A 20,696-nucleotide genomic window follows, 5' to 3' on the forward strand; every position below is an offset into this window, starting at 1 on the left:
AGGCCAGAACCTACATATCTGTCTGTCTGTGTCTTTCTTTCTCTTTCTTTCTTTCTTTCTTTCTTTCTTTCTTTCTTTCTTTCTTTCTTTCTTTCTTTCTTTCTTTCTTTCTTTCTTTCTCTGCTTTGCACCACAGTAGTACCTTTTAATGTATTTAATGCATTTTTCTAATGAAAGATTTTGTATATATTTTATACACTCCACAAAAATATAGATTTGGAACATGCATCCTTGAGAACATAAGGTATACTAATATCTTGTAAATCTTCCAGATAATGTAAGACGTTGGGCTATTTTATAAGTCTAAGGTAACCCAGTGAAAACAGAACTTTTGACTTTTATTCACTGCATTCTTTTGGTTGAGAAGATCTCCATCAATCGTTAATGTGTACCTAAAATTTTGGAAAATATGGGTTTTGCATACTAAACTTTACACTAGTTCTGTACAGGTAGCCTTCAGCTTATGACCACAATTGAGCCCAAAATCTGTGTGGTTAAGTGAGGAATTTCTTAAGTGAGTTTTGCCCCACTTTATGACTTTCCTTGCCACATGTGTTACGTCAATCTCTGCAGTTCTTATTTTCCTCACTTCATCTTATTATATACACCCAAGTTGATCTGAAAATTACCTGCAAAGAATATGGGAATGCACAGATACAATGTAGGAATAATGAAATACTGAACCCTTCCTTCCTTCCAGATATGAATATCGTGTTGAGATGGTCCATCAATCCACTAATGATCCTGCAAAGAACATCATTAGAGAATTTGCATCTGATTTTGAAGTTGGGGAATGCTGGGGTTACAACAGGTTTTTCCGACTGGATTTGCTTGCCAATGAAGGCTATTTGAACAGACAAAATGACACGGTCATATTACGGTAAGAAAGTTTATGAAAGGGCATCGTGGTTGGTCTTCATGGCAATAGGAATGGTAAATCTTTTTATGCCACATTAGTGGCTTTTGGTCTTAAATGTTTTTCTTGTGAAAATACATTGTGTAGGGTTCAAAAATAAGAAGAGGGAATCTTTTCATTGGTAGCCCTTCTTCTCTGGAATATTGTCTTTAGTGGGGATATTTGAGGCAGACTTTATATCTGTCCCGGGATAATGTTGCAGGATCCAATCTGGGTCAGTTACCGGGAACGGAGGTTTTGTCTTCCAGGCTAGAGAGAAATTCCCTGAAGATGGGCTCCAGCATTTATCCGAAAGCTCGGAAGAAAAAACTTATGGTCCTGGTGACTGATTCAGGTTGGATCCTGCAGACTTGATTATCTTTTCTGTGCCAGATTTTAACCTTTTATTGCTCCTTTTATTGTTTCTATGTTGCACATTTTAATTATAATGTTTCAATGTATAGTTTGATCATTTTAGAACTTTGGGCATTTTTAGTTTGTTGTAAGTCGTCCTGGGGAAATCTGATTTTTTTAAAGAATTACATATAAATGTTAAATGCAAATGACTAATTGCGTCTTTTAATTGGTGGACCCTAAGCAAAATTAGATAATTGCTTAAATCTCTTAGCAGGTTCCTTATTGGGATTATTGCACTTTAACGAATAACAGCTAGCACTTAAGTGTTAAAAGGAAACACAGTTTTCCCAGTCCTGTTTTAGAAGCCAAGTAAACAAACATCAATAAACAAAAGGTGACATTTTAGCCTTAGCCAGTTTAATTAACGGAATGCAGTTTAAAGCCCTAATCCCTTGGAGTAAATGGGATAGCATTGGATAACACAACCCTGCTTCTCCTAATAAAGCCGTCCTGTTTGGACTATGGAAACACACATACTGGAGGAAGTTGGAGAGAATCCAAATGCTGAAATGACTTGCATTTTTGGGGGTAAGCTTAGCTGACCTTTTGACGTGCTGTTTCTTCTAAAGGTTCCAGGTGCGTTCACCTACGTTCTTCCAGAAATGTCGGGATCAGTACTGGTACATTTCTCAGCTGGAAGCTGCTCAAACAAGCTACGTCCAGCAAATAAATAATCTGAAAGAGGTAAGCAGTACTACTTCATGCAGAACATACTGTAGGTATTTATTTATTTATTTGAAACATTTATATAGCCGTCTATCTTCTAACCAGCTCTGGACAGCTCCCAATCTAAAGGTAAAACAACATGTAACTCATATTAAAACCATGAAATTAGATTAAAGCATTAAAATACTAACACAGCCTCCTATGTTGTACTGCCTTTCCAAGATTGTAATAACTGATATGCGTTCCTTTTTTTTTCTAATTCAAGCTGGAAGTATGTGTAACAAGGTTCAAGTTAAGATATTCAGAGAGTCCTTGACTTACAACCACTTGTTTAGTGACCTTTCAAAATTATAATGGCACTAAAAATAGACTTACGGCTGGTCCTCACGTTTACGACCATGGCAGCATTCCTACACCAGTCACATGATCAAAATTCAAGTGCTTAGCAACCTGCAATTGACAGTTGCTGCCTTCTCGGGTCATGTGATCTCCATTGCACTATGGAGCGGTGCATAAGTCTAAGTGCTCTTGCTACTTGCATCCTTCCCTGGGTTTCTGACAAGCAAAGTCAATGGGGGAACCAGGATTTGCTTAATGACCATGTGCGTCAGTTAACTGCAGTGATTCGCTTAACAATTGTGGCAAAAAAAATGGTCATAAAAATGGATGCGCATGTGTTCAGCAGTGGAAATTTTGGTGCCAATTGGGGTCATACATTGAGAATTACCTGTATTAAAAAAAACTGACTTAATCTTGTTTAGTATTATCATCAACACCACAAATTCCCTGACGCACTTTTTAAACTTCAAATCTCAAACCCTATGCATACCTCATTGAATACATGTCATGGGAATTCTGATGATAGCCATTAGATCTTCCAGTTTAAATAATCTATTTTTAATGGGTCATCTGTTGGAAAAATTGGAACAGGAATTGCACAGAAAAATTAGAATTAGGACTTTGAGAACAATTAATCATTGGAATGGCTTCCCTCCAGACGTTGTGGGAGCTCTGGAGGTTTTCATGAAGAAATGGTACAGCCACTTGTCTGAAATGGTACAGAGTTCCCTGCTTGAGCAGAGGGTTGGACTAGAAGTGTTCCAAGATCCCTTCCAACTCTTATCATTCTGCTAAATCTCACTCATCCGGAAGCTGAATCTGAGTGACAGTGCCAATCTGTTGTGTATTGTGGAGACCAGGTGGAAGAAAGGATTCGTGTCATCCATTTCTGTTACCTAGTCCGGTGATGGTGAACCTATGGCACGCATGCCAGAGGTGACATGCAGCGCCCTCTGATGGCATGTGAGCCATCCCCCCCCAGTTCATCTTCGGCACATGCTTCCTGCTGGGCAGTGGTTTTTGGGTCTCTGTTGCGCATGCGCTGGGGCGGGGCTTGTGCAGGAAGGGCTCGCACACAGGCGAGGGGGCATGTAGTGATGCATACATGTGCAGGGGCGTGGTATGTGCGTGCATGCGGAGGGAGTGGGGCACATGCAAGGGGAACTCATTGCATTTAGGGGATTCAGGCGAGCATGTGCATTCTTGCACGCAAGCGCTTTGGGCACTGGGTCCAGAAAAGGTTAGCCATCACTGACTTAGTTTCTTCTGCAGTAGAAAAGTCAGATAAAGGGGAATAAGTGTAGCTCAGGGTTGAACTGAGTGCTGTCTTGAGCTTCGTTGTTTTCTTGCAGACATTTCATTACCCAACTTGGTAACATCAACAGTGCTAGACACTGATTAAGTTATCTACTTTTGGTACTGAAACGTCTGCAAGAAAACAACCTAGTCAGAGAACACCAAGGAATCTTCAGAGAAGAGAGAACTGGAGGAGTCCAGTGTTTCGCATTCCAGGCCACTCACTTTAGGGCTTTATGTTATAGTTTGGTGACTTGGTTAGTTTGGAGGGATTGTTGGTCCATTGTCATTTCATGTGCTTAACAAGATGGCGTTACTTTTGCCTCTTTTTGGGGGCACGCAGAAATCTCCCAAGGATTGCTCAGGTCCTCATTTTTCCACTCACTCCTCTACCCTTTCTTGGTATTTTGATGTTTGGATAGTTAGTTATGAACAAATGACATAAGATTATTTAATCCTTCAAATGCAGACATGTGTTTTTGGTTACACATTTTAAGGTGATTTTACTGAGATTAATGCATAATCCATATTCTTAAGACAATGTCATAATTACTTAAATCATTTTTTGTACCTCTATCTGTATATAATTCAGCCACTTTTCATGTATATGCTACCGAGACACTTTTTACTTAACTATGGTTATTAATATTTTTTATTTCTTAACCGCCCATCTTCCTCAGAGTTCAGAATTTCTCCCCCCCCCCTTTTGATTTCCCAACATGTTGTTTTTTACTCCTTCGTAGTTTCCCTTTATTAAATCATCCCTTTTAACTACTTTTAAATTGTTAATCATTTCAAAACTTTTAGAAAAACACTTGATTCGGTATCATCTTTACAGAGGATTCTTGTACCAGGGATGCTCCCAAATTAGAACATGTTAGTTTGGGTCGGATCCTGCTCTCGCTCCTTTCAGAAAGCCCATCAACACAACTTCTAAGTTTCGTCTTTGTTTTTTCTTCCCTCTTTTTTTGCTTACTTGTTTAAAAAAAAATGAAGAGGCTTGCGATCGAGCTTTCCCGGACCCAGAAATCCCACGGCGTCTCCCCTCCAGATACTCACCTCAGCCCACAAAGCGATGATGGCCCGGAAACGAGACCGAAGAAATCAGGACCAAACTCAGAAGTGCTTCTTGAGGCAGTGGCCGGTACAGCACCTCCCAGAAACACAAAACAAGAAGAGGAGGAAAAAGTACAATATGAAGACTTTAATGTAAGTACAGATAATCCCCGGGTTGTGAGTGTTCCCTGAGTGAACATTCGAAGTTACGCGACCAGCGCCCCCTAGTGTTTACGAACAAGTCCTGAAACTACAAATCTTGCTGCACCACGGCAGTTGTTTGCCCTTACGAACAACCACAGAGGAGCTGTAACATTCGGCCTGCACTTTGCTGGTCGAAAGGGAGCTCTGAAAGGGAGTGGGGGGCGAGGCCTGTGAAGGCCCAAAGGGAGCGTTGGAGGGGCGTGCGCGGCCGAAAGGCTGGAGAAGAGACAGTTTGCTGGATCTTCCCATGATAAGTGACCCAGTGCGACAGGTTGGGAGGGGGGAAAGCAGTTGTGGGGAGCATGAAGTATTTCAGTGGGTTAAGGAGACCTTGGGTGGTCTTTAGCAGGTGGCCTGTTGCATCACTAGGCACCCCCCATGGCCTTCCCCACCCTGAAACACCCATGTGTGTCTAAGGAGCCACACATTCGATTAGGGAATGTGTGGGCAAAAAGAGGGAGTGCTCCCTGTTCACGGTATAAGATTCACTCCCACGAATCCTCGGGTTGCAAGTGGAATGGGCAAGCTCCATTGCATTCGTAACTCGAGGACTACCTGTATTCTTGCCCCCTGCTCCAGTGAATTTACTGCCTAATCAACAGCACCTGTGGCTCTTCTGCTCAGTGAATGGAAAGCACAGGTCGTCCACCTTTGAGCCCAACATTTCTGTTGCTAAGCAAGACCGTTGTTGTGTCCATCACAGTATCTCTGTTGGTCATGTGATCAAAATGTGGGGGTTTGGCAACTGGCCTGTATGACAGTTGCCGCGTTCTAAGGTCACATGACCACCGTTTGCAACTCTGATCAGCAGAGTCAATAGAGGACGCTGGATTTGCTTCATCTTTGCAGTGATTTACTTAACAACCGTGGGGAAAAAAGGTCATAAAATTAGGCACTGCTACTTCGCAGTCACCTTGCTTAGCAATGGAGAGTTTGGTCCTGATTGTGATCGTAACTTGAGGACTACCTGAAGTTATTAAAGATTACTTACGATGTGAAAAAAGATCAGTAATGCTACATTTCATTGCTTTTTCTTCCTCCCCCAATATTGTCTCATGTCACTAAGAAAATACAGGTAGTCCTCGACTTATGACCACAATTGAGCCCAACATTTCTGTTGCTAAATGAGACATTTGTTAAGTGAATTTTGCCCCATTTTATTACCTTTTTTGCCATAATTGTTTAATGAATTACTGCAGTTGTTAAATTAGTGACACGGTTGTTAAGTATCTGGCTTCCACATTGACTTTGCTTGTCGAAAGGACATAAAAGATGGTCACGTGACCCCAGGACACGGCAACCATCAGAAATATGGCAAAAATTCAGTTGCCAAGCATCTGAATTTTGATCACATGATCATGGAGATGCTGCAACGGTTGTAAGTGTGAAAAACAGTCATAATCACTTTTTTTCAGTGCTGTTGTAACTTTAAACTGTCACTAAATGAACTTTTGTAAGGACTACCTGTAATTCATCTCTTTGGTTTTATAAACAGAGGATTTGAAAAGTACGTATGGAAGCTTCTGTGTTCCTGAATTTTTCAGAGTCGCGTTTTTTCTTTCTAATTAGCTGTTTGTGTGAGAACTGCTGCTTTCTTTGCAGCCCTTACTCAAAGTAAGTGTTTTGTTTCCACATCTGCTCCAGAGGTGGGTTCCTACTGGTTCGGCCCAGTTCGGCCAAGTAGGTAGTAACGTGGCCTTGCCATGCCCCCTGAACCGGTTCTATCGGTGGCGCCGCCATCTTGATTTTTGGTCCTGCACATGCACAGAACAATTTTCATTGCAAAAATGTATTCCCCCCCCCTTTTCTAACATTGTGCGCATGTGCAGATCTTTTTAGGTGCACATTATTTTGCACGCCGAACCGGCAGTAATGCTGCCAGCAACCAACCCCCGATCTGCTCTAATTGCAGCACGAACTCTCTGACGGCGATCTGGATGTCGATTTTGTTGGGCAAGAGGAGGCGAACCATTTGGATGGCAGCAGCTCCTCCGTGAGCTCGACGGCCACCAGCAACACTGAGGAAAATGACATAGACGAAGAGACCATGTAAGTCACGGCAGGGATTTCCTTTCCCTGCGTCCGTTGGCATGTAAATCCCCTTTCACGTCTCTGAGTAAAAATCCCCAACCCTTCAGCGATGTTCCAAAAATGTCACCAGGAAGGCTTAACTTAAGTTCATATAAGCCTAAAGCCGAGACTTTTTTTCCCCCACATCCACTCAACTTGGTGAGACTTCCTGTGCGTAGGATTGGACTGCAACTAATCCATATATTTAAGCTGCGTTGGGAAGCCCTTTAATTGTAAACCTGGCAATCAGATTGGAAGGTCAGAGGTCTTTTACAGATAAATACCATATTTTTCGGAGTATAAGACGCACCAAGGTTTTGAAGAGGCTTTTTTTTTTAAAGTAGGTAGGTAGGTAGATGGATAGAGAGGGAGAGAAAGAGAGAGAAATACAGTAGGTAGGTAGGGAGAGAGAGTAGTTAGGTAGGCAGGTAGATAAAGGGATAGAGAGAGAAAAATACAGTAGGTAGATAGGGAGAGAGAGGGAGAGAGAGAGATAAATACAGTAGGGAGAGAGAGAGGGTAGGGAGGGAGGAAGAGAAATACAGTAGGTAGGTAGGGAGAGAGAGTGGGTAGGTAGGTAGAGGGATAGAGAGAGAGAGAGAGAAATACAGTAGGTAGACAAGGAGAGAGCGAGAGTGGGTAGGTAGGTAGGTAGAGGGAGATAGAGAAAGAAATACAGTAGGTAGGGAGAGAGAGTGGATAGGTAGGTAGGTAGGTAGAGGGAGATAGAGAAAGAAATACAGTAGGTAGGGAGAGAGAGTGGGTAGGTAGGTAGGTAGATAGAGGGATAGAGAGAGACAGAGAAATACAGTAGGTAGGTAGGGAGAGAGAGAGAGAGAGAAGGTAGGTAGGTAGATGTTTCCAGGTGTATTTATCCATGTGCTGGAGAAGGAAATCGCTGACAACCTGCAGCACCTAAGACTTGTTTCTGCTGGGACAGCACTTGATCAATGGTAATTCTCATCAATCACTCTAACTAAAGAGCTTTCCGAAAGGGGAGGGGGGCAGTTTTTGCACTCTGCAAACTTCCCCCAAACGGCCCATTTTTCGCAAAAACGGGCCCGTTTTTTTTCAAATAAAAGGCATGAATAGCCTTGGAGGGGGGGAGCTTGCAGAGTGCTCCTGGGAGTGTGGGGGGCCAAAAACGAGCAAATAACGGCCTGTTTTTCACGAAAACGGACCCGTTTGTCAAAAATTGCATGCATAGCCTTATGGAGGCTTATAGAGTGCTGCTGGGGGCTGGGGCAAAAAGCGGCCCATTATTTGCTCATTTCTGCCCTTCCCAGCCCCCAGGATCTGTCTGAAAGCCTCCATAGGGGTATGCACGGCCATTTTGGTGAAGGGGACAGGGCTTCGGGAGGCAAAAAAAAGCTGTATTCGATGTATAAGACGCACCCAGATTTTCATCCTCTTTTTTGAGGAAAAAAGGTGCGTCTTATATTCCGAAAAATACAGTACATAGAATTTAATGGATGGAAGAGACCTCCTAAATAAGGGATAGATAAACATTTTCTCCAAAAGTTGGTGTTAACTCTCAGAATAACTGAACAGAGTTGGGAGGGACCTTGGAGGTCTTCCAGCCAAACCCCCTGCTTAGGCAGGAAGCCGTATACAATTCCAGACTAATGGCTGTCCAATGTTTTCTTAAGAACCACCGGTATTGGATAATTCACAACTTCTAGAAGCAAGTCAAATAAGTGGTTTATTATTCTCACTGTCAGGAAATTCCTCCTTAGTTCTAGGTTGGTTCTCTCCTTGATTAGGTTCCATTTGTTGCTTCTTGTCCTGCCTTCAGGTGCTTTGTATCAGGTGACCCAAGAGATGTCAGTTTCAGCAAACAAGCTATTTCTTTGAGGCAACCCAAAAAAAAAAAAAGATGTAGGGGAACATCTGAGTTACCCTTCTTAACTTTAGATCTGGTGATCTCTGCATCTGATAAAAAGTTGACTTCCGTCTCGGTAAGACAAATGGTTGTCCAATCTGTTCTTAAAAACCTCCAGTGATGTAGCACCCACAATGTAATGCAGGGGTGTCCAAACTTGGGAACTTTAAGACTTGTGGACTTCAACTCCCAGAATTCCCCAGCCAGCCATGCTGGCTGGGGAATTCTGGGAGTTGAAGTCCACAAGTCTTAAAGTTCCCAAGTTTGGACACCCCTGATTTAATGGAAGCCAATTGTCATACCTCTAGTGGTGGCTGGGGTGATGGGACGGGCGGCCAAAACCCCTTAGGTTCACAAGCTGCAGTTCCCAAATGTTTTGGAACCAGGGACCAGTTTCCAGAAAAGACAGTTTTCCCACAGAGTGGGTAGTGGTGGTGGAATTGGTTTCACACACCACCTAGATCTGGCGCATGGACAGATGTAGCTTTGCTCGCTTCCACAGCCCAGTTCCTAACAGGCCGCAGACCAGTACTGCTTCACAGCCTAGGGATTGGGGACAAAGGGTTTCAAATTAGTTGAACTATTTTTTTTCACCTCTGAGAGTTTCTCTTTTTGTTGAACTTGTAAAGTGCATGCAGGTATTCCTCAACTTAAAACCATTCATTTACTGAATGGTTCAAAATTACAATGGCATTGAAAAAAGTGACTTACAGCCACTTTCCACATTTATGAGATTGTAGCAGTCCCATGCTCACACAATCAAACTCGTGCACTTGGCAACTGGAATGTATTTATGACAGTTGTCATATCACTATTTGTAACTTCCCAGCTGGTTTCAGGCAAGCAAAGTCAACGGGGGATACCAGATTCACTTAACAACAGCAAGTTTCACTTAACAATTGTAATGATTTGCTTAACATCTATGGGGAAAAACCCTTGTAAAATGGGGCAAAACTCATTTAACTGTCTCGCTAGCAGTGGACATTTTGGGCTCAATTGTGATCATAAGTCGAGGACTATCTGTATTCTAAAAAGGGGATCTTAGATCAGCTAATCTAACCAATCTTACTTCAGATATAAAAATCCCCCACTTTAGGAATGCCTTAAATAGATAGCTCTCTGGGTTCTTTACTTTACTCATTTTCACTCTGTAATGGTACAGTTGACTCTATTACCACAGGTCACTGTTTCTACTTTGTGTTGCAGATGCTCCTAGGTGCAGGTGAGCTCAGCATTTACCCCATTACAGTGAAATTGTAATTTCAGTGCAATTCAGAATTTCAGTGCAATTCAGAATTCTTCAAGCTCTATTTAATAGAACGGACTTTTTCTCAAACCTGAAACTTAGCAAGAACTTTGTGATTTTACTTTGCCCTCAAGGTCTGGAGAGAACGATGTGGAATACACTCACAACATGGAGTTGGAGGAAGGAGACCTTGTAGAAGAAGCCACATCTGCCCCAGCAGGGGCTTCAGGTATACGTAGAGAAAATCCTTTTTATAACGGCATCTCTGTATAAAGCATCCCTTCCTCCTTTGCCCTCATCAGAAGCCACGTGGAGTTGGGGATTCTGTAGGATTTTCTATTTTTGGAACTGCTGCATCACACATCATATGTAGAGATTATTTAATGTAGGGCAGTCGTCCCATTAGCTCAAATTCAATGGAGGCTTGCAGCTGGGATTTTTTTTTTAAAAAAAGCATGTCGGTATAATACTAGCTGTGAGATTATGTTTTGGGGAAAGCTATCAGAGAAACTTGAGTTTTTGAGAGGTTTGCCTTACTTCAAGAAAAAGATTGTCCTTGGGCCTTCCTGCCTTTATAACCTAAGAAGCTTTAATGCCTTCATTTAAAACTTCTGATGTTCTTCTGATGTACATCGTCTTACTGTGGGAGGAGATAGTTTAAGTAGTAGGTAGAGAAGAATTTAAATAAAAGAGGTTTTTTTAGGCAGTGGATGGAGAAGAATTTCAATAAATCTATCTCTTCGATTGTTGATTTGAATGTAATTCAAATGTAACAGATTCTTTATACAGGCAGTCCTGAACTTCCGACCAGAATTGAGCCCAAAATTTATGTTGCTAAGTGAGAAATTTGTTAAGTGAGTTTTGTCCCATTTTACGACTTTTCTTGCCACATTTGTTAAGCGAATCACTGCAGTAGTTAAGTTAGTAACACGGTTGTTAAGTGAATTCGGCTTCCCCAACTGACTTTGCTTGTCAGAAAGTCACAAAAGATGACCTTGGGACTTCGCCACCGACATAAATGTGAGTCAGTTGTCAAGCATCCGAATGTAAGTCACATGACCACTAAGATGCTGCAACAATCATCGGTGTGATGTGAAAAAATCACTTTTTTTCAGTGACGTCGTAACTTCAAACAGTCTCTAAACAAGCTGTTGTTAAGTCGAGGACTATCTGTACTTGATGAGATTTTTTTTAATAATTGGAAAAGGGTTGTTTTTAAAAAAGCACTGCAAGGCTGGTAAAATTATGCTGCAAATATGGGTATATAGGACAGATTTTCCAGGTATACACATAGAATGGGCAGCAGAGAATAGCATCCGTAATTTCATATTATAGTTCCGTTTATAACTGTCAAAATCCTTTTGTGACTTAGATAACAATCACTGGCATATGGCAGGCAAATTATACCTCTGACAGAATTTCTTGTGAGCTGAGAAAATTAATTGGTATTTAGCTGATTAATACCACCTCCCTTTACAACAGCAGAAATGGAGACATGAAGTCTCCGAGCAAAGTGATTGAATGCATTATTTAGGTTTTTAAATGTTTGATGTTGGTGAAATCCTCAGTTAATAGTCTCTGTAGCCCACTCATGTGAAAGGATCTCCCATTCTGTTCCTTTCTTGTTCTAAATCTTGTTTTTAGGGAGCTTTAAAATGGGAATTTGACTTCCCAGTTAAATTAATCCATTATAAAATTAATTCTAGGCTACTTATCAACAGGGGTAATACTACCCAACTTTTCTTCTTCCTTTTTAAAGAGAGCTCATAATAAGGGAGACAAGAGATCTCCTAACTAACAATTTAAATATAGTTTAATAATGTAAACAATACTTTTATTGCTTTAAGTGTTTTTTAATAGTTGTTAGGCGATGGTTGATTTTGTATTGGCTTCTGGATTTTTAACTTTGTTCCTGGATCTTCCTCATTCCTTCATACTGTATCTGCAGTTCCATTTTTAACATTATTTAATAACAGAATAACAGACTTGGAAGGGACCACGGAGGTCTTCTAGTCCAACCCCTTGCTCAGGCAGGAAAACCCTATATCATTTCAGACAAATGGTTGTCCAGTCTCTTCTTAAAAACTTCAGCTATTCACTGATTGATACAGATTTCTTTATATCTTAATTTTTAAAGATGTTTAAATGGATCGTCCGTCAACAGGGAAAGGGTTCTTGTCTTCATTCTTGTGATGGCACATATCCCACCCATATTTAGCATCATTTGTTGATCTATCCATATCTAGCACCTCTGTTTTGGATTGCTAGAAAATCAGATTAACCAATCTTCATGTTTTGTAATTGTTGGGTATATAGATTCTGCTTCCTCTTCTTACGTTTCTAAATGTATAAAGAAACTAATATTCTATCCTGCATTACTGTCTTCGCAAGTACAAGATTTTGAGACCATGTTAGCAATAGCAGTAGTACTTAGATCTGTATATACCACTATATGGTATATAGCATATATATAGCATTATATATTTGTATATAATGGGGAACTCATCAAATTTGCAGATGACACCAAGCTGGCAGGAATAGCCAACACTCCAGAAGACAGGCTTAAGATACAGAAGGATCTTGACAGACTTGAACATTGGGCACTATCTAATAAAATGAAGTTCAATGGTGAAAAGAGTAAGGTTCTACATTTAGGCAACAAAAACGAAATGCACAGGTACAGTATAGGTGGTACCTTCCTCAACAGTAGTAATTGTGAGAGGGATCTTGGAGTCCTAGTGGACAACCATTCAAATAGGAGCCAGCTGTGTGCAGCACCTGCCAAAAAAGCCAACACAGTTCTAGGCTGCATTAACAGAGGGAGAGAATCAAGATCACGGGAAGTGTTAATACCACTTTACAAGGCCTTGGTAAGGCCACACTTGGAATACTGCATTCAGTTTTGGTGGCAACGATGTAGAAAAGATGTGGAGACTCTAGAAAGAGTGCAGAGAAGAGCAACAAAGAGGATTAGGGGACTGGAGGCTAAAACATATGAAGAACGGTTGCAGGAACTGGGTAGTTTAATAGAAAGAAGGACTAGGGGAGACATGATAGCAGTGTTCCAATATCTCAGGGGTTGCCATAAAGAAGAGGGAATCAAGCTATTCTCCAAGGCACCTGAGGGCAGAACAAGAAGCAATGGGTGGAAACTAATCAAGGAGAGAAGCAACTTAGAACTGAGGAGAAATTTCCCGACAGAACAATTAATCAGTGGAACAGAAGTTGCCTCCAGAAGTTGTGAATGCCCCAACACTGGAAGTCTTTAAGAAGATGTTGGATAGCCATTTGTCTGAAATGGTATAGGGTTTCCTGCCTAGGCAGGGGGTTGGACTAGAAGACTTCCAAGGTCCCTTCCAACTCTGCTATTGTATTATTGTATATACCACTTCACAATCCATTACAGCCCTCTCTAAGTGGTTTACAGAGTCAGCATATTGCCCCCCTAACAATCTGGGTCCTTGTTTTACCCACCTCGGAAGGATGGAAGGCTAAGTCAACCTTGAGCCTGGTGAGATTCAATCTGCTGGAAGCCAGTGATCAGCAGAAGTTGCCTGCAGTACTGCATTCTAACCACTGTGCAACTGTGGCGCTAGGCTATTTTGTGAGAAAAAAATCTCATGTTTCTCCACAAAATACCCTAAGTAATTTTCTTATTTCTCTATGGGTCTGTTTTAGTTACAGGTTTGCTAGTGTTCACAGTTCATTTCACTGTTATTGGCAATGCTAATAAGATTATCCAAATTTAGCTGACATCTAAGAACTACTGAGTGTCTAAAATCATTGCAAACTACTACTCATCTCACTTTTTCCTCTTTCTACTCCTCCTCCTCCTCTTCCTCCTCCTCCTCTTCCTCTTCTAGGTGGGAGCCATGCATACCGCACAACAGCCAGCCATTTGTCAAGGCGAGGAAGTGCCCTCACTTCTGCCAGTAGCAGCTTGCTTGATATAGATCCCTTGATATTAATACATTTGCTGGACCTGAAAGACAGAAATGGGATGGAAAACCTGTGGGGTCTACAGCCACGCCCACCTGCCTCACTTTTGCAGAACAGAGGTGAGTAGGGAGACTTTCTAGGGTGAGACTAAAAATTGGACCCATCGTTTCTCACTTTGGGAATCCCCCTCAAAGGGGCTGATTTTCTTGACAATTGTTGTTAAGATGTGATTCATGATAATATTTTAACAACTATGCAGTTGGCAATACCACCATAGGGATCCTGTACATTCTTTTAGTTTAGCAAAGTTTTTACTTTTGATTTTAATTAACTTGATTGAGACATAAATTGTGCCTTAAAACAGCCTTCCTCAACCATTCCCGGTTGGTCCAGCTCTGGGGAGAGGGGGGCTGGGGAAGAGGGGGTGGTTTTATGCTGCAGGCATAAAACATACTTCTTCATTTGTGTGAGCGGCATGTGAGGGCCCCCACCGCTCGTGCGTGTGGGGCTGCAAGTGCCGGTGCCAAATAGGCCATTAGTGGGTCGCAGCCCACAGGTTGGGGACCCCAACCTTAAAAGGTTGTTGCTTCTTGTTCTTAGGAAAGGGCAGGGACCCACATCACTTCTTTTCCTCCTTCACCTTTTCCTTCACCTTCTTCACCCTTCCTTCCTTCCTTCCTTCCTTCCTTCCTTCCTTCCTTGCTTCCTCCCTCCTCCCCCGTTGTAGGGTATCTTTGATGTTGTATCTCCATCTTCTGGATCTGCCTTGTGTTCTTTGACCTCTCTTTTTTAAATACAAGCAGGTAGTTTTTCATAGCTACCTTCCTTTTTTAAAAAAATGAACATTAGATAGTGGCGAGTATATAAATAATACTACATGCTACCCTGCCTCCTTTGGTTTTCTTTTTCTGTGTCTTGTGGAAGTACTTACAGTTTAATTAGACATTTAATGTATTACGTACAGACACTCTGCCTTCTTTGTTTTAACCTCTTTCCCCGTCCTTATTTTATATTTATTTATTTATTTAGTGAATTTATTTGCCACCCATCTTGTAGCAAACTACATTTATTGGCTCTCTTGGTATAACACTATACGCAGCTCCCAGCCCCTAAAAACTCTCTGCTCCTGCAACTCCATCAGGCCTTTGTTTCTAGTTTTATCCATGCCAGAAATAGGAGGAGGGTGGAGGAAAGGAGAGGAGAAAGAGCCAAAAATAGGACTCTTTAAACAGTTGAATAGATCTTTTCTTTCCCTGTGATATTTTCAGAATCTTCCACAGTAAACTACTTGTCATTTCACATAGAGAAGACTCGGCTGCCTGACCTTTTCCCTTAACATTTTTATTTCTTTAATACAGGTCTGTCCCTAACAGGAAGCAGGGAAAAATTAGCTAAAGCTAACACCCTGGTTATGCTACTTTTATGCAATTTATTGCAGATTTGTCCCCCAGAGAGGCGCCTTTATGTTTGGTAGAAAAACCCATCTAGTTTTGATCCATTACTGAAATGCTATTGCGGTGAAATAATATCTCAGGTAATGGGGCTACATGCCATTTGGATACTGCAAGTAGTTGCATATTACAGTCCAACGTTATAATCTCTAGTGAGCCATTTCAAATTTGATTTTCTTTTAGGGGAGTATTTTTTTTGCTATAAATTAGCTTTTTCTCACTTGGGAGCCTCCCAAAGTCACAGCAGTGGAACTGCAGTCTGCATGTCCTTACATTCCTGAAGCCCTCCATCATCCTTTTCCTAACTGATCATTTGCAAAGTATTTTGATATGGCTTCATTTAGAATAGAATGGAATTCTTTATTGGCCAAGTGTGATTTGGACACACAAGGAATTTGTCTTTGTCGATGTACATAAAAATATATTCATCAAGAATCATAAGATAAAACACTTAGGGATAGTCATAGGATACTAACTAAGCCAGTGATGGCGAACCTATGGCATGTAGAGCCATTTGTCAGGGCACACGAGGCGCTGCCCTGTCAGCTGGCCAACGTGCATGCGCGCGCTGGCCAGTTGAGTTCACCCCCTTTTAAAGCCATTTTTCGCCCTCCCCAGGCTCCAGAGGCTTTATAGGAGCCTGGGGAGGATGAAAAGAGCCTCTCCCCCCCCCCCCCCCCCGGATGCCCTCCGGAGGCTTCATGAGCTTCCCTGAAGCCTCCAGAGCGCAAAAAACTGGAATGGACTTCCGGTTTGCTCGGAGGTTCGTTTTGACTGCTCCGGAGGATTCAGGGAAACCGGTTTGCTCGGAGGGTCGTTTTGAGCGCTCCGGAGGCTTCAGGGAAGCCTCCTGAAGGTCCCTGAAGCCTCCGGAGGGCTTCCAGGGGAGGCGGGGGAGGCTGTTTTTGCCCTCCCCAGGCTCCTATAAAGCCTCTGGAGCCTGGGGAGGGTGAAAAAAGCATGCAAAAAATGGGGGGTCGCACCTGTAGTGCGTGCATGCACACGGCGGGGGTGTCGCACATTGCACTATGGGTGCGGCACGCCCACACATGACCCCCCTGCACTCCCCCCACTTATGGCACGCGAGCCAAAAAAGGTTCGCCATCGCTGAACTAAGCTATCAAATCCCACTAGGAAACTAAATAAAACAATATAAATCGTAAAGATACAAGCAACAAGGTTATAGTCATAAGTAGGAGGAGATAGGTAATGGGAAGGGTGAGAAGAATAAGAGTAATACAGTCTTAGTAATAGTTTGACAGTGGTGTGGGAATTAGTTGTTTAGCAGAGTGATGGCATGGGAGGAAAACTGTCCTTGTGTCTAGTTGTTCTGGTGTGCAATGCCCTATAGCACCATTTTGATGGTAGAAGTTGAAACAATTTATGTCCAGGATGCCAGGAGTCTCTAGATATTTTCAACCCTCTTTTTGACTCATGCAGTGTACAGGTCCTCTATGGAAGGCAGATTGGTAGCAATTGTTTTTTCTGCAGTTCTAATTTGATACTAAATACAATTTTAATTTGATACTAAATATACCCTAATAAATTTAATCCATTAAACATTATGGATGAGCAATGAAAAGAATGAAGTCTCAACTAGGTCTGGTATAAGGCTTTGGTTAGCAATACATTGCTAAAAGAAATTATGTACTTAGTACCAGTACTTAGACGTAGCTCTGCCTCTGCAGTACAGGGCATTGGGCAACAGTTACTCTCCAACAATTTGAGATCTCATTGAATTGCACTTATTGTTTTACCAGTGGTAGAATAGGTTTTATGGGGTCCTTGGTGCTCTCTGAGCTTGGCTATTTCCTTGCAGATATTTCATTACCCAAATGCAGGTGGTCCTCGACTTACAACAGTTCATTTAGTGACCCTTCCAAGTGACAACGGCACTGAAAAATAGTGACTTAGGACCATGTTTCACACTTACAACCGTTACCGCGTTCCCCAGGGTCACGTGATCAGAATTCGGATGCTTGGCAACTGACTCGTTTATGACGTTCACAGCATCTCTGGGTCACACAATCCCCTTTTGTGACCATCTGGCAAGCAAAGTCAACGGGGAAGCGGGATTCACTTAACAACCGTGTCACTAACTTAACAACTTCAGAGCTTCAATTAACAACTGTGGCAAGAAAGGTCGTAAAATGGGGCAACACTCACTTAACAAATGTCTCACTTAGCAACTGAACTTTTGGGCTCAGTTGCGGTGGTAAGTCGAGGATTATCTGCAGGTAACATCATCAGTGCTGAAAGGGAGTGGGGTTTGCTCTCTGCTTGCCTTATCCATGTTGTTGGTAATATTCTTGGTGATTCCTTGATTAGGGTGTTGTTTATTGTTAACTTGTTTGTCTGAATTGATAGTTCCTTGACTGGGGTATTGTTTATTGCTTGAACAACATGAATCTTGGTGTTTTGGGGCATCAAGTTTTTAGCCCAATGCCCAACCTTTATTTATTTCTTTGAATTGCATGTATATGCTATCCACTCATAAAGCATTTGCATGTCTGTTATAAGTTGCCATGGTGAGGAAAGCGGGGGGAGCGCTTTCCACGCAAACCTTCGGCTAGAGTCGGATCTCAGATTACTACAGCAGGCTTGTGAGGCATGCACCTTGTTGGGGAATGTGATTTATGACACAGACTGAGGGGAGGGAAGAAACGTGGGCAAAGTTCAGCCATAATTTAAATGAGATCAGATCTGACTGCAGTGGGGAATTGCGAAATGGGGTTCCTAATAAATGACTGGATTTCTTTTGAAACTTGGCTCGAGGCTCATGAATTAATTAGGGCATCTTTCAGAAACCTGACATATGCCACCCGCCTTGCTCTTAAGGGATTTTGTATGAATGAGACTTTCCTCCCATCTCCTCCAGGTTTAGGACTAGCAATGACAAGAGTTCTGTGGAAATTAAACCCTGTCACCAAGGCCGTAATCCCCTATGGATGCTACCGTGAGGTGCCCTTGAAACATTTTTGGAGAGCTTGACCATTCTTCCCATTTCCTCTCTGTTAACCCTCCTGGCTCTTTAACAGAGAAAGACCACCGGAGGCACCAGGCTATGTGGCGTGTCCCACCAGACTTGAAAATGCTGAAGAGGTTGAAGAGTCAGATGGCTGAAGTACGGAGTAAAATGTCTGATGTCAAGAACCAGCTGTCCGAGGTTCGGAGTAGCAACACCAGCTCCTCGGATGGGCAGGCCACGTACGTCTTCCCTGGTGACCAGGGAGCCTTGGCAGCTTGTGGGACAGAAGGCTACAACAAGCTGCAGGAACTTGGGAGGGAGCTGCTGACAAAATCATCCCTCTCTAGCTGCTATATTCGGAATAGTAAGTGGAAAGGGGTTTCTGTAAGAAGGGAGCCATTTACCGACCCCCTTGTGTGCAGACGTGATTATGCCTGCCTTGAAAAAGTGCTGATTTCAAATGAACATAAACTTTGCAATCCCATATACTTTGAGAACAGACAGAGGCTGAATGCTGGGAAGATTAATCTGCTTTAGCCAACGCATTGATTGCTGATGGCCGTTGCTTTAATGCTGCACTTTTCACATTGACATTTACAGTCGTTCCTTTAGTGACCATTCGATGTTACAATGGCACTGAAAAAAAGTGAGTTATTGACTGGTTTCCACAGTTATGACCGTTGCAGCATCCCCATGGTCACCTGTCAAAATTTGGGTACTTGGCAATTTGCATACGTTTATGATAGTTGCATTGTCCTGGAGTCATGTGATCACCTTTTGTAACCTTCCCAGCCAACCCAAGCAAAGTCAGTGAGGAAGATGAAGGGATGGATGGATGATAGCTAGACAGATAGCTGAGAGATAGATAGATAGATAGATAGATAGATAGATAGATAGATAGATGATAGATAGATAGATAGATAGATAGATAGATAGATAGATAGATAGATAGATAGATGATAGATAGATAGATAGATAGATGATAGATAGATAGATAGATGATAGATAGATGATTGATAGATTGATAGATAGATATAAGATAGCGACAGCATTTAGACTTCTATACCGCGTCATATTATTTTTACTGCCCTCTCTAAGCAGTTTGTACAGCCTCTTGCCCCCAACAATCTGGGTCCTCATTTTACCGACCTCAGAAGGATGGAAGGTTGAATCAACCTTGAGCCTGATGAGATTCGATCTGCCAAATTGCAAGCAGCCAGCAGTAAGCAGAAGTAGCCTGCAGTACTGCACTCTAACCACTGCACCACAGTGGCTCTTTTCGATAGACAGACAGACAGACAAGAGATAGAGGGAGAAAGAGATGGTAGGTAGATAGATAGATAGATCTTATTAATCCTTTAGTCTGGCCTATTCCTTTCAATAAGATATACCCTTAAGTCTTTACATTCCATTTAGGTTTTGGCTACCAGGTTACCAGTATTCACCTTCCTGCATTAATTTTTCTGGTTTGTCTTGTTTGTTCCCTGTACTCTGTGCATTTTGTACACATGGTATGGATAGTAAATAGTAACATGTAGCAATAACACAGTTTCGACAAACTTAATAAATTCCAGATATGTATACTTTAACTGCTGGAATTCTCATCAATGGCCACATTGGCTCAGGAATTTTGAGAGTTAATTCCCAGGCATTAGGAAGATACTGGGGTTGTAAACCACCCAATTATATATGGGAGTCTCAATTAAGGAAGAAAATGCCCATCTTTGAGCTGAGACAAAATATCTTGTTTTAAAAGTTCTAAAATAATGGTAACGATAAGGGGTGATCTCTCTTTTAAGTCTCAGCCAGATATACCTTATGTCTCTCTTTTTAAAATGTTATTTGTATTTAAAGCTGAAGTGTTGTTGTTTTTTAATCCTGTAGCCGCAAATAAGAAAAACAGTTCAACTAAAGGTAATCGCTCAGGAGCAGCAGGCAGCCTCTCTTTGCGAAGAGCAATGGATTGTGGGGATGGAAATATTCTTTTGAAGCCAGACTGTCAGCTTTCCTCTGAAGGTATAAACATATTTGTAGAATATGTGTGCATTTGAATGCTATTTTGCTGCTGGTTTGAGGTTCTTGCTCTTCTTTTTTCTAATACATTTTTTTATTTTAAACACATAAACACATCAACAAAAACAAACACATGACTTAAAACAACATAGGAACTAGAGGTTCCATCATATATCATACACATATCGGTGTCTTTACAGTTAGAGTTTTCCCTCCTATACATTTCTATCTTACATTCATGGTCCCCTTATTCA

General features: G+C 41.9%; 1 protein-coding gene across 5 annotated transcripts in view; it reads left to right on the top strand.

The window, feature by feature from the left end:
* TRIM37 (tripartite motif containing 37) overlaps positions 1–20,696 on the top strand; it is a 70,067-nt gene that overhangs the window by 35,298 nt on the left and 14,073 nt on the right. For 4 of the 5 annotated variants that reach the window (XM_081943402.1, XM_081943401.1, XM_081943403.1 and 1 more), the window contains 8 exons: positions 701–880; positions 1,882–1,996; positions 4,610–4,822; positions 6,786–6,922; positions 10,206–10,300; positions 13,935–14,129; positions 18,500–18,793; positions 20,314–20,445. In XM_081943402.1, the coding sequence (XP_081799528.1) occupies positions 701–880; positions 1,882–1,996; positions 4,610–4,822; positions 6,786–6,922; positions 10,206–10,300; positions 13,935–14,129; positions 18,500–18,793; positions 20,314–20,445 (1,361 nt within the window). The remainder of the gene's footprint in view (positions 1–700; positions 881–1,881; positions 1,997–4,609; positions 4,823–6,785; positions 6,923–10,205; positions 10,301–13,934; positions 14,130–18,499; positions 18,794–20,313; positions 20,446–20,696) is intronic. The other variant, XM_081943405.1, reaches the window with a different exon arrangement.

This window comes from Natrix helvetica (genome assembly GCF_964273705.1).
Source record: "Natrix helvetica genome assembly, chromosome: 2".
In the NCBI taxonomy this organism is placed as follows: Eukaryota; Metazoa; Chordata; class Lepidosauria; order Squamata; family Natricidae; genus Natrix; species Natrix helvetica.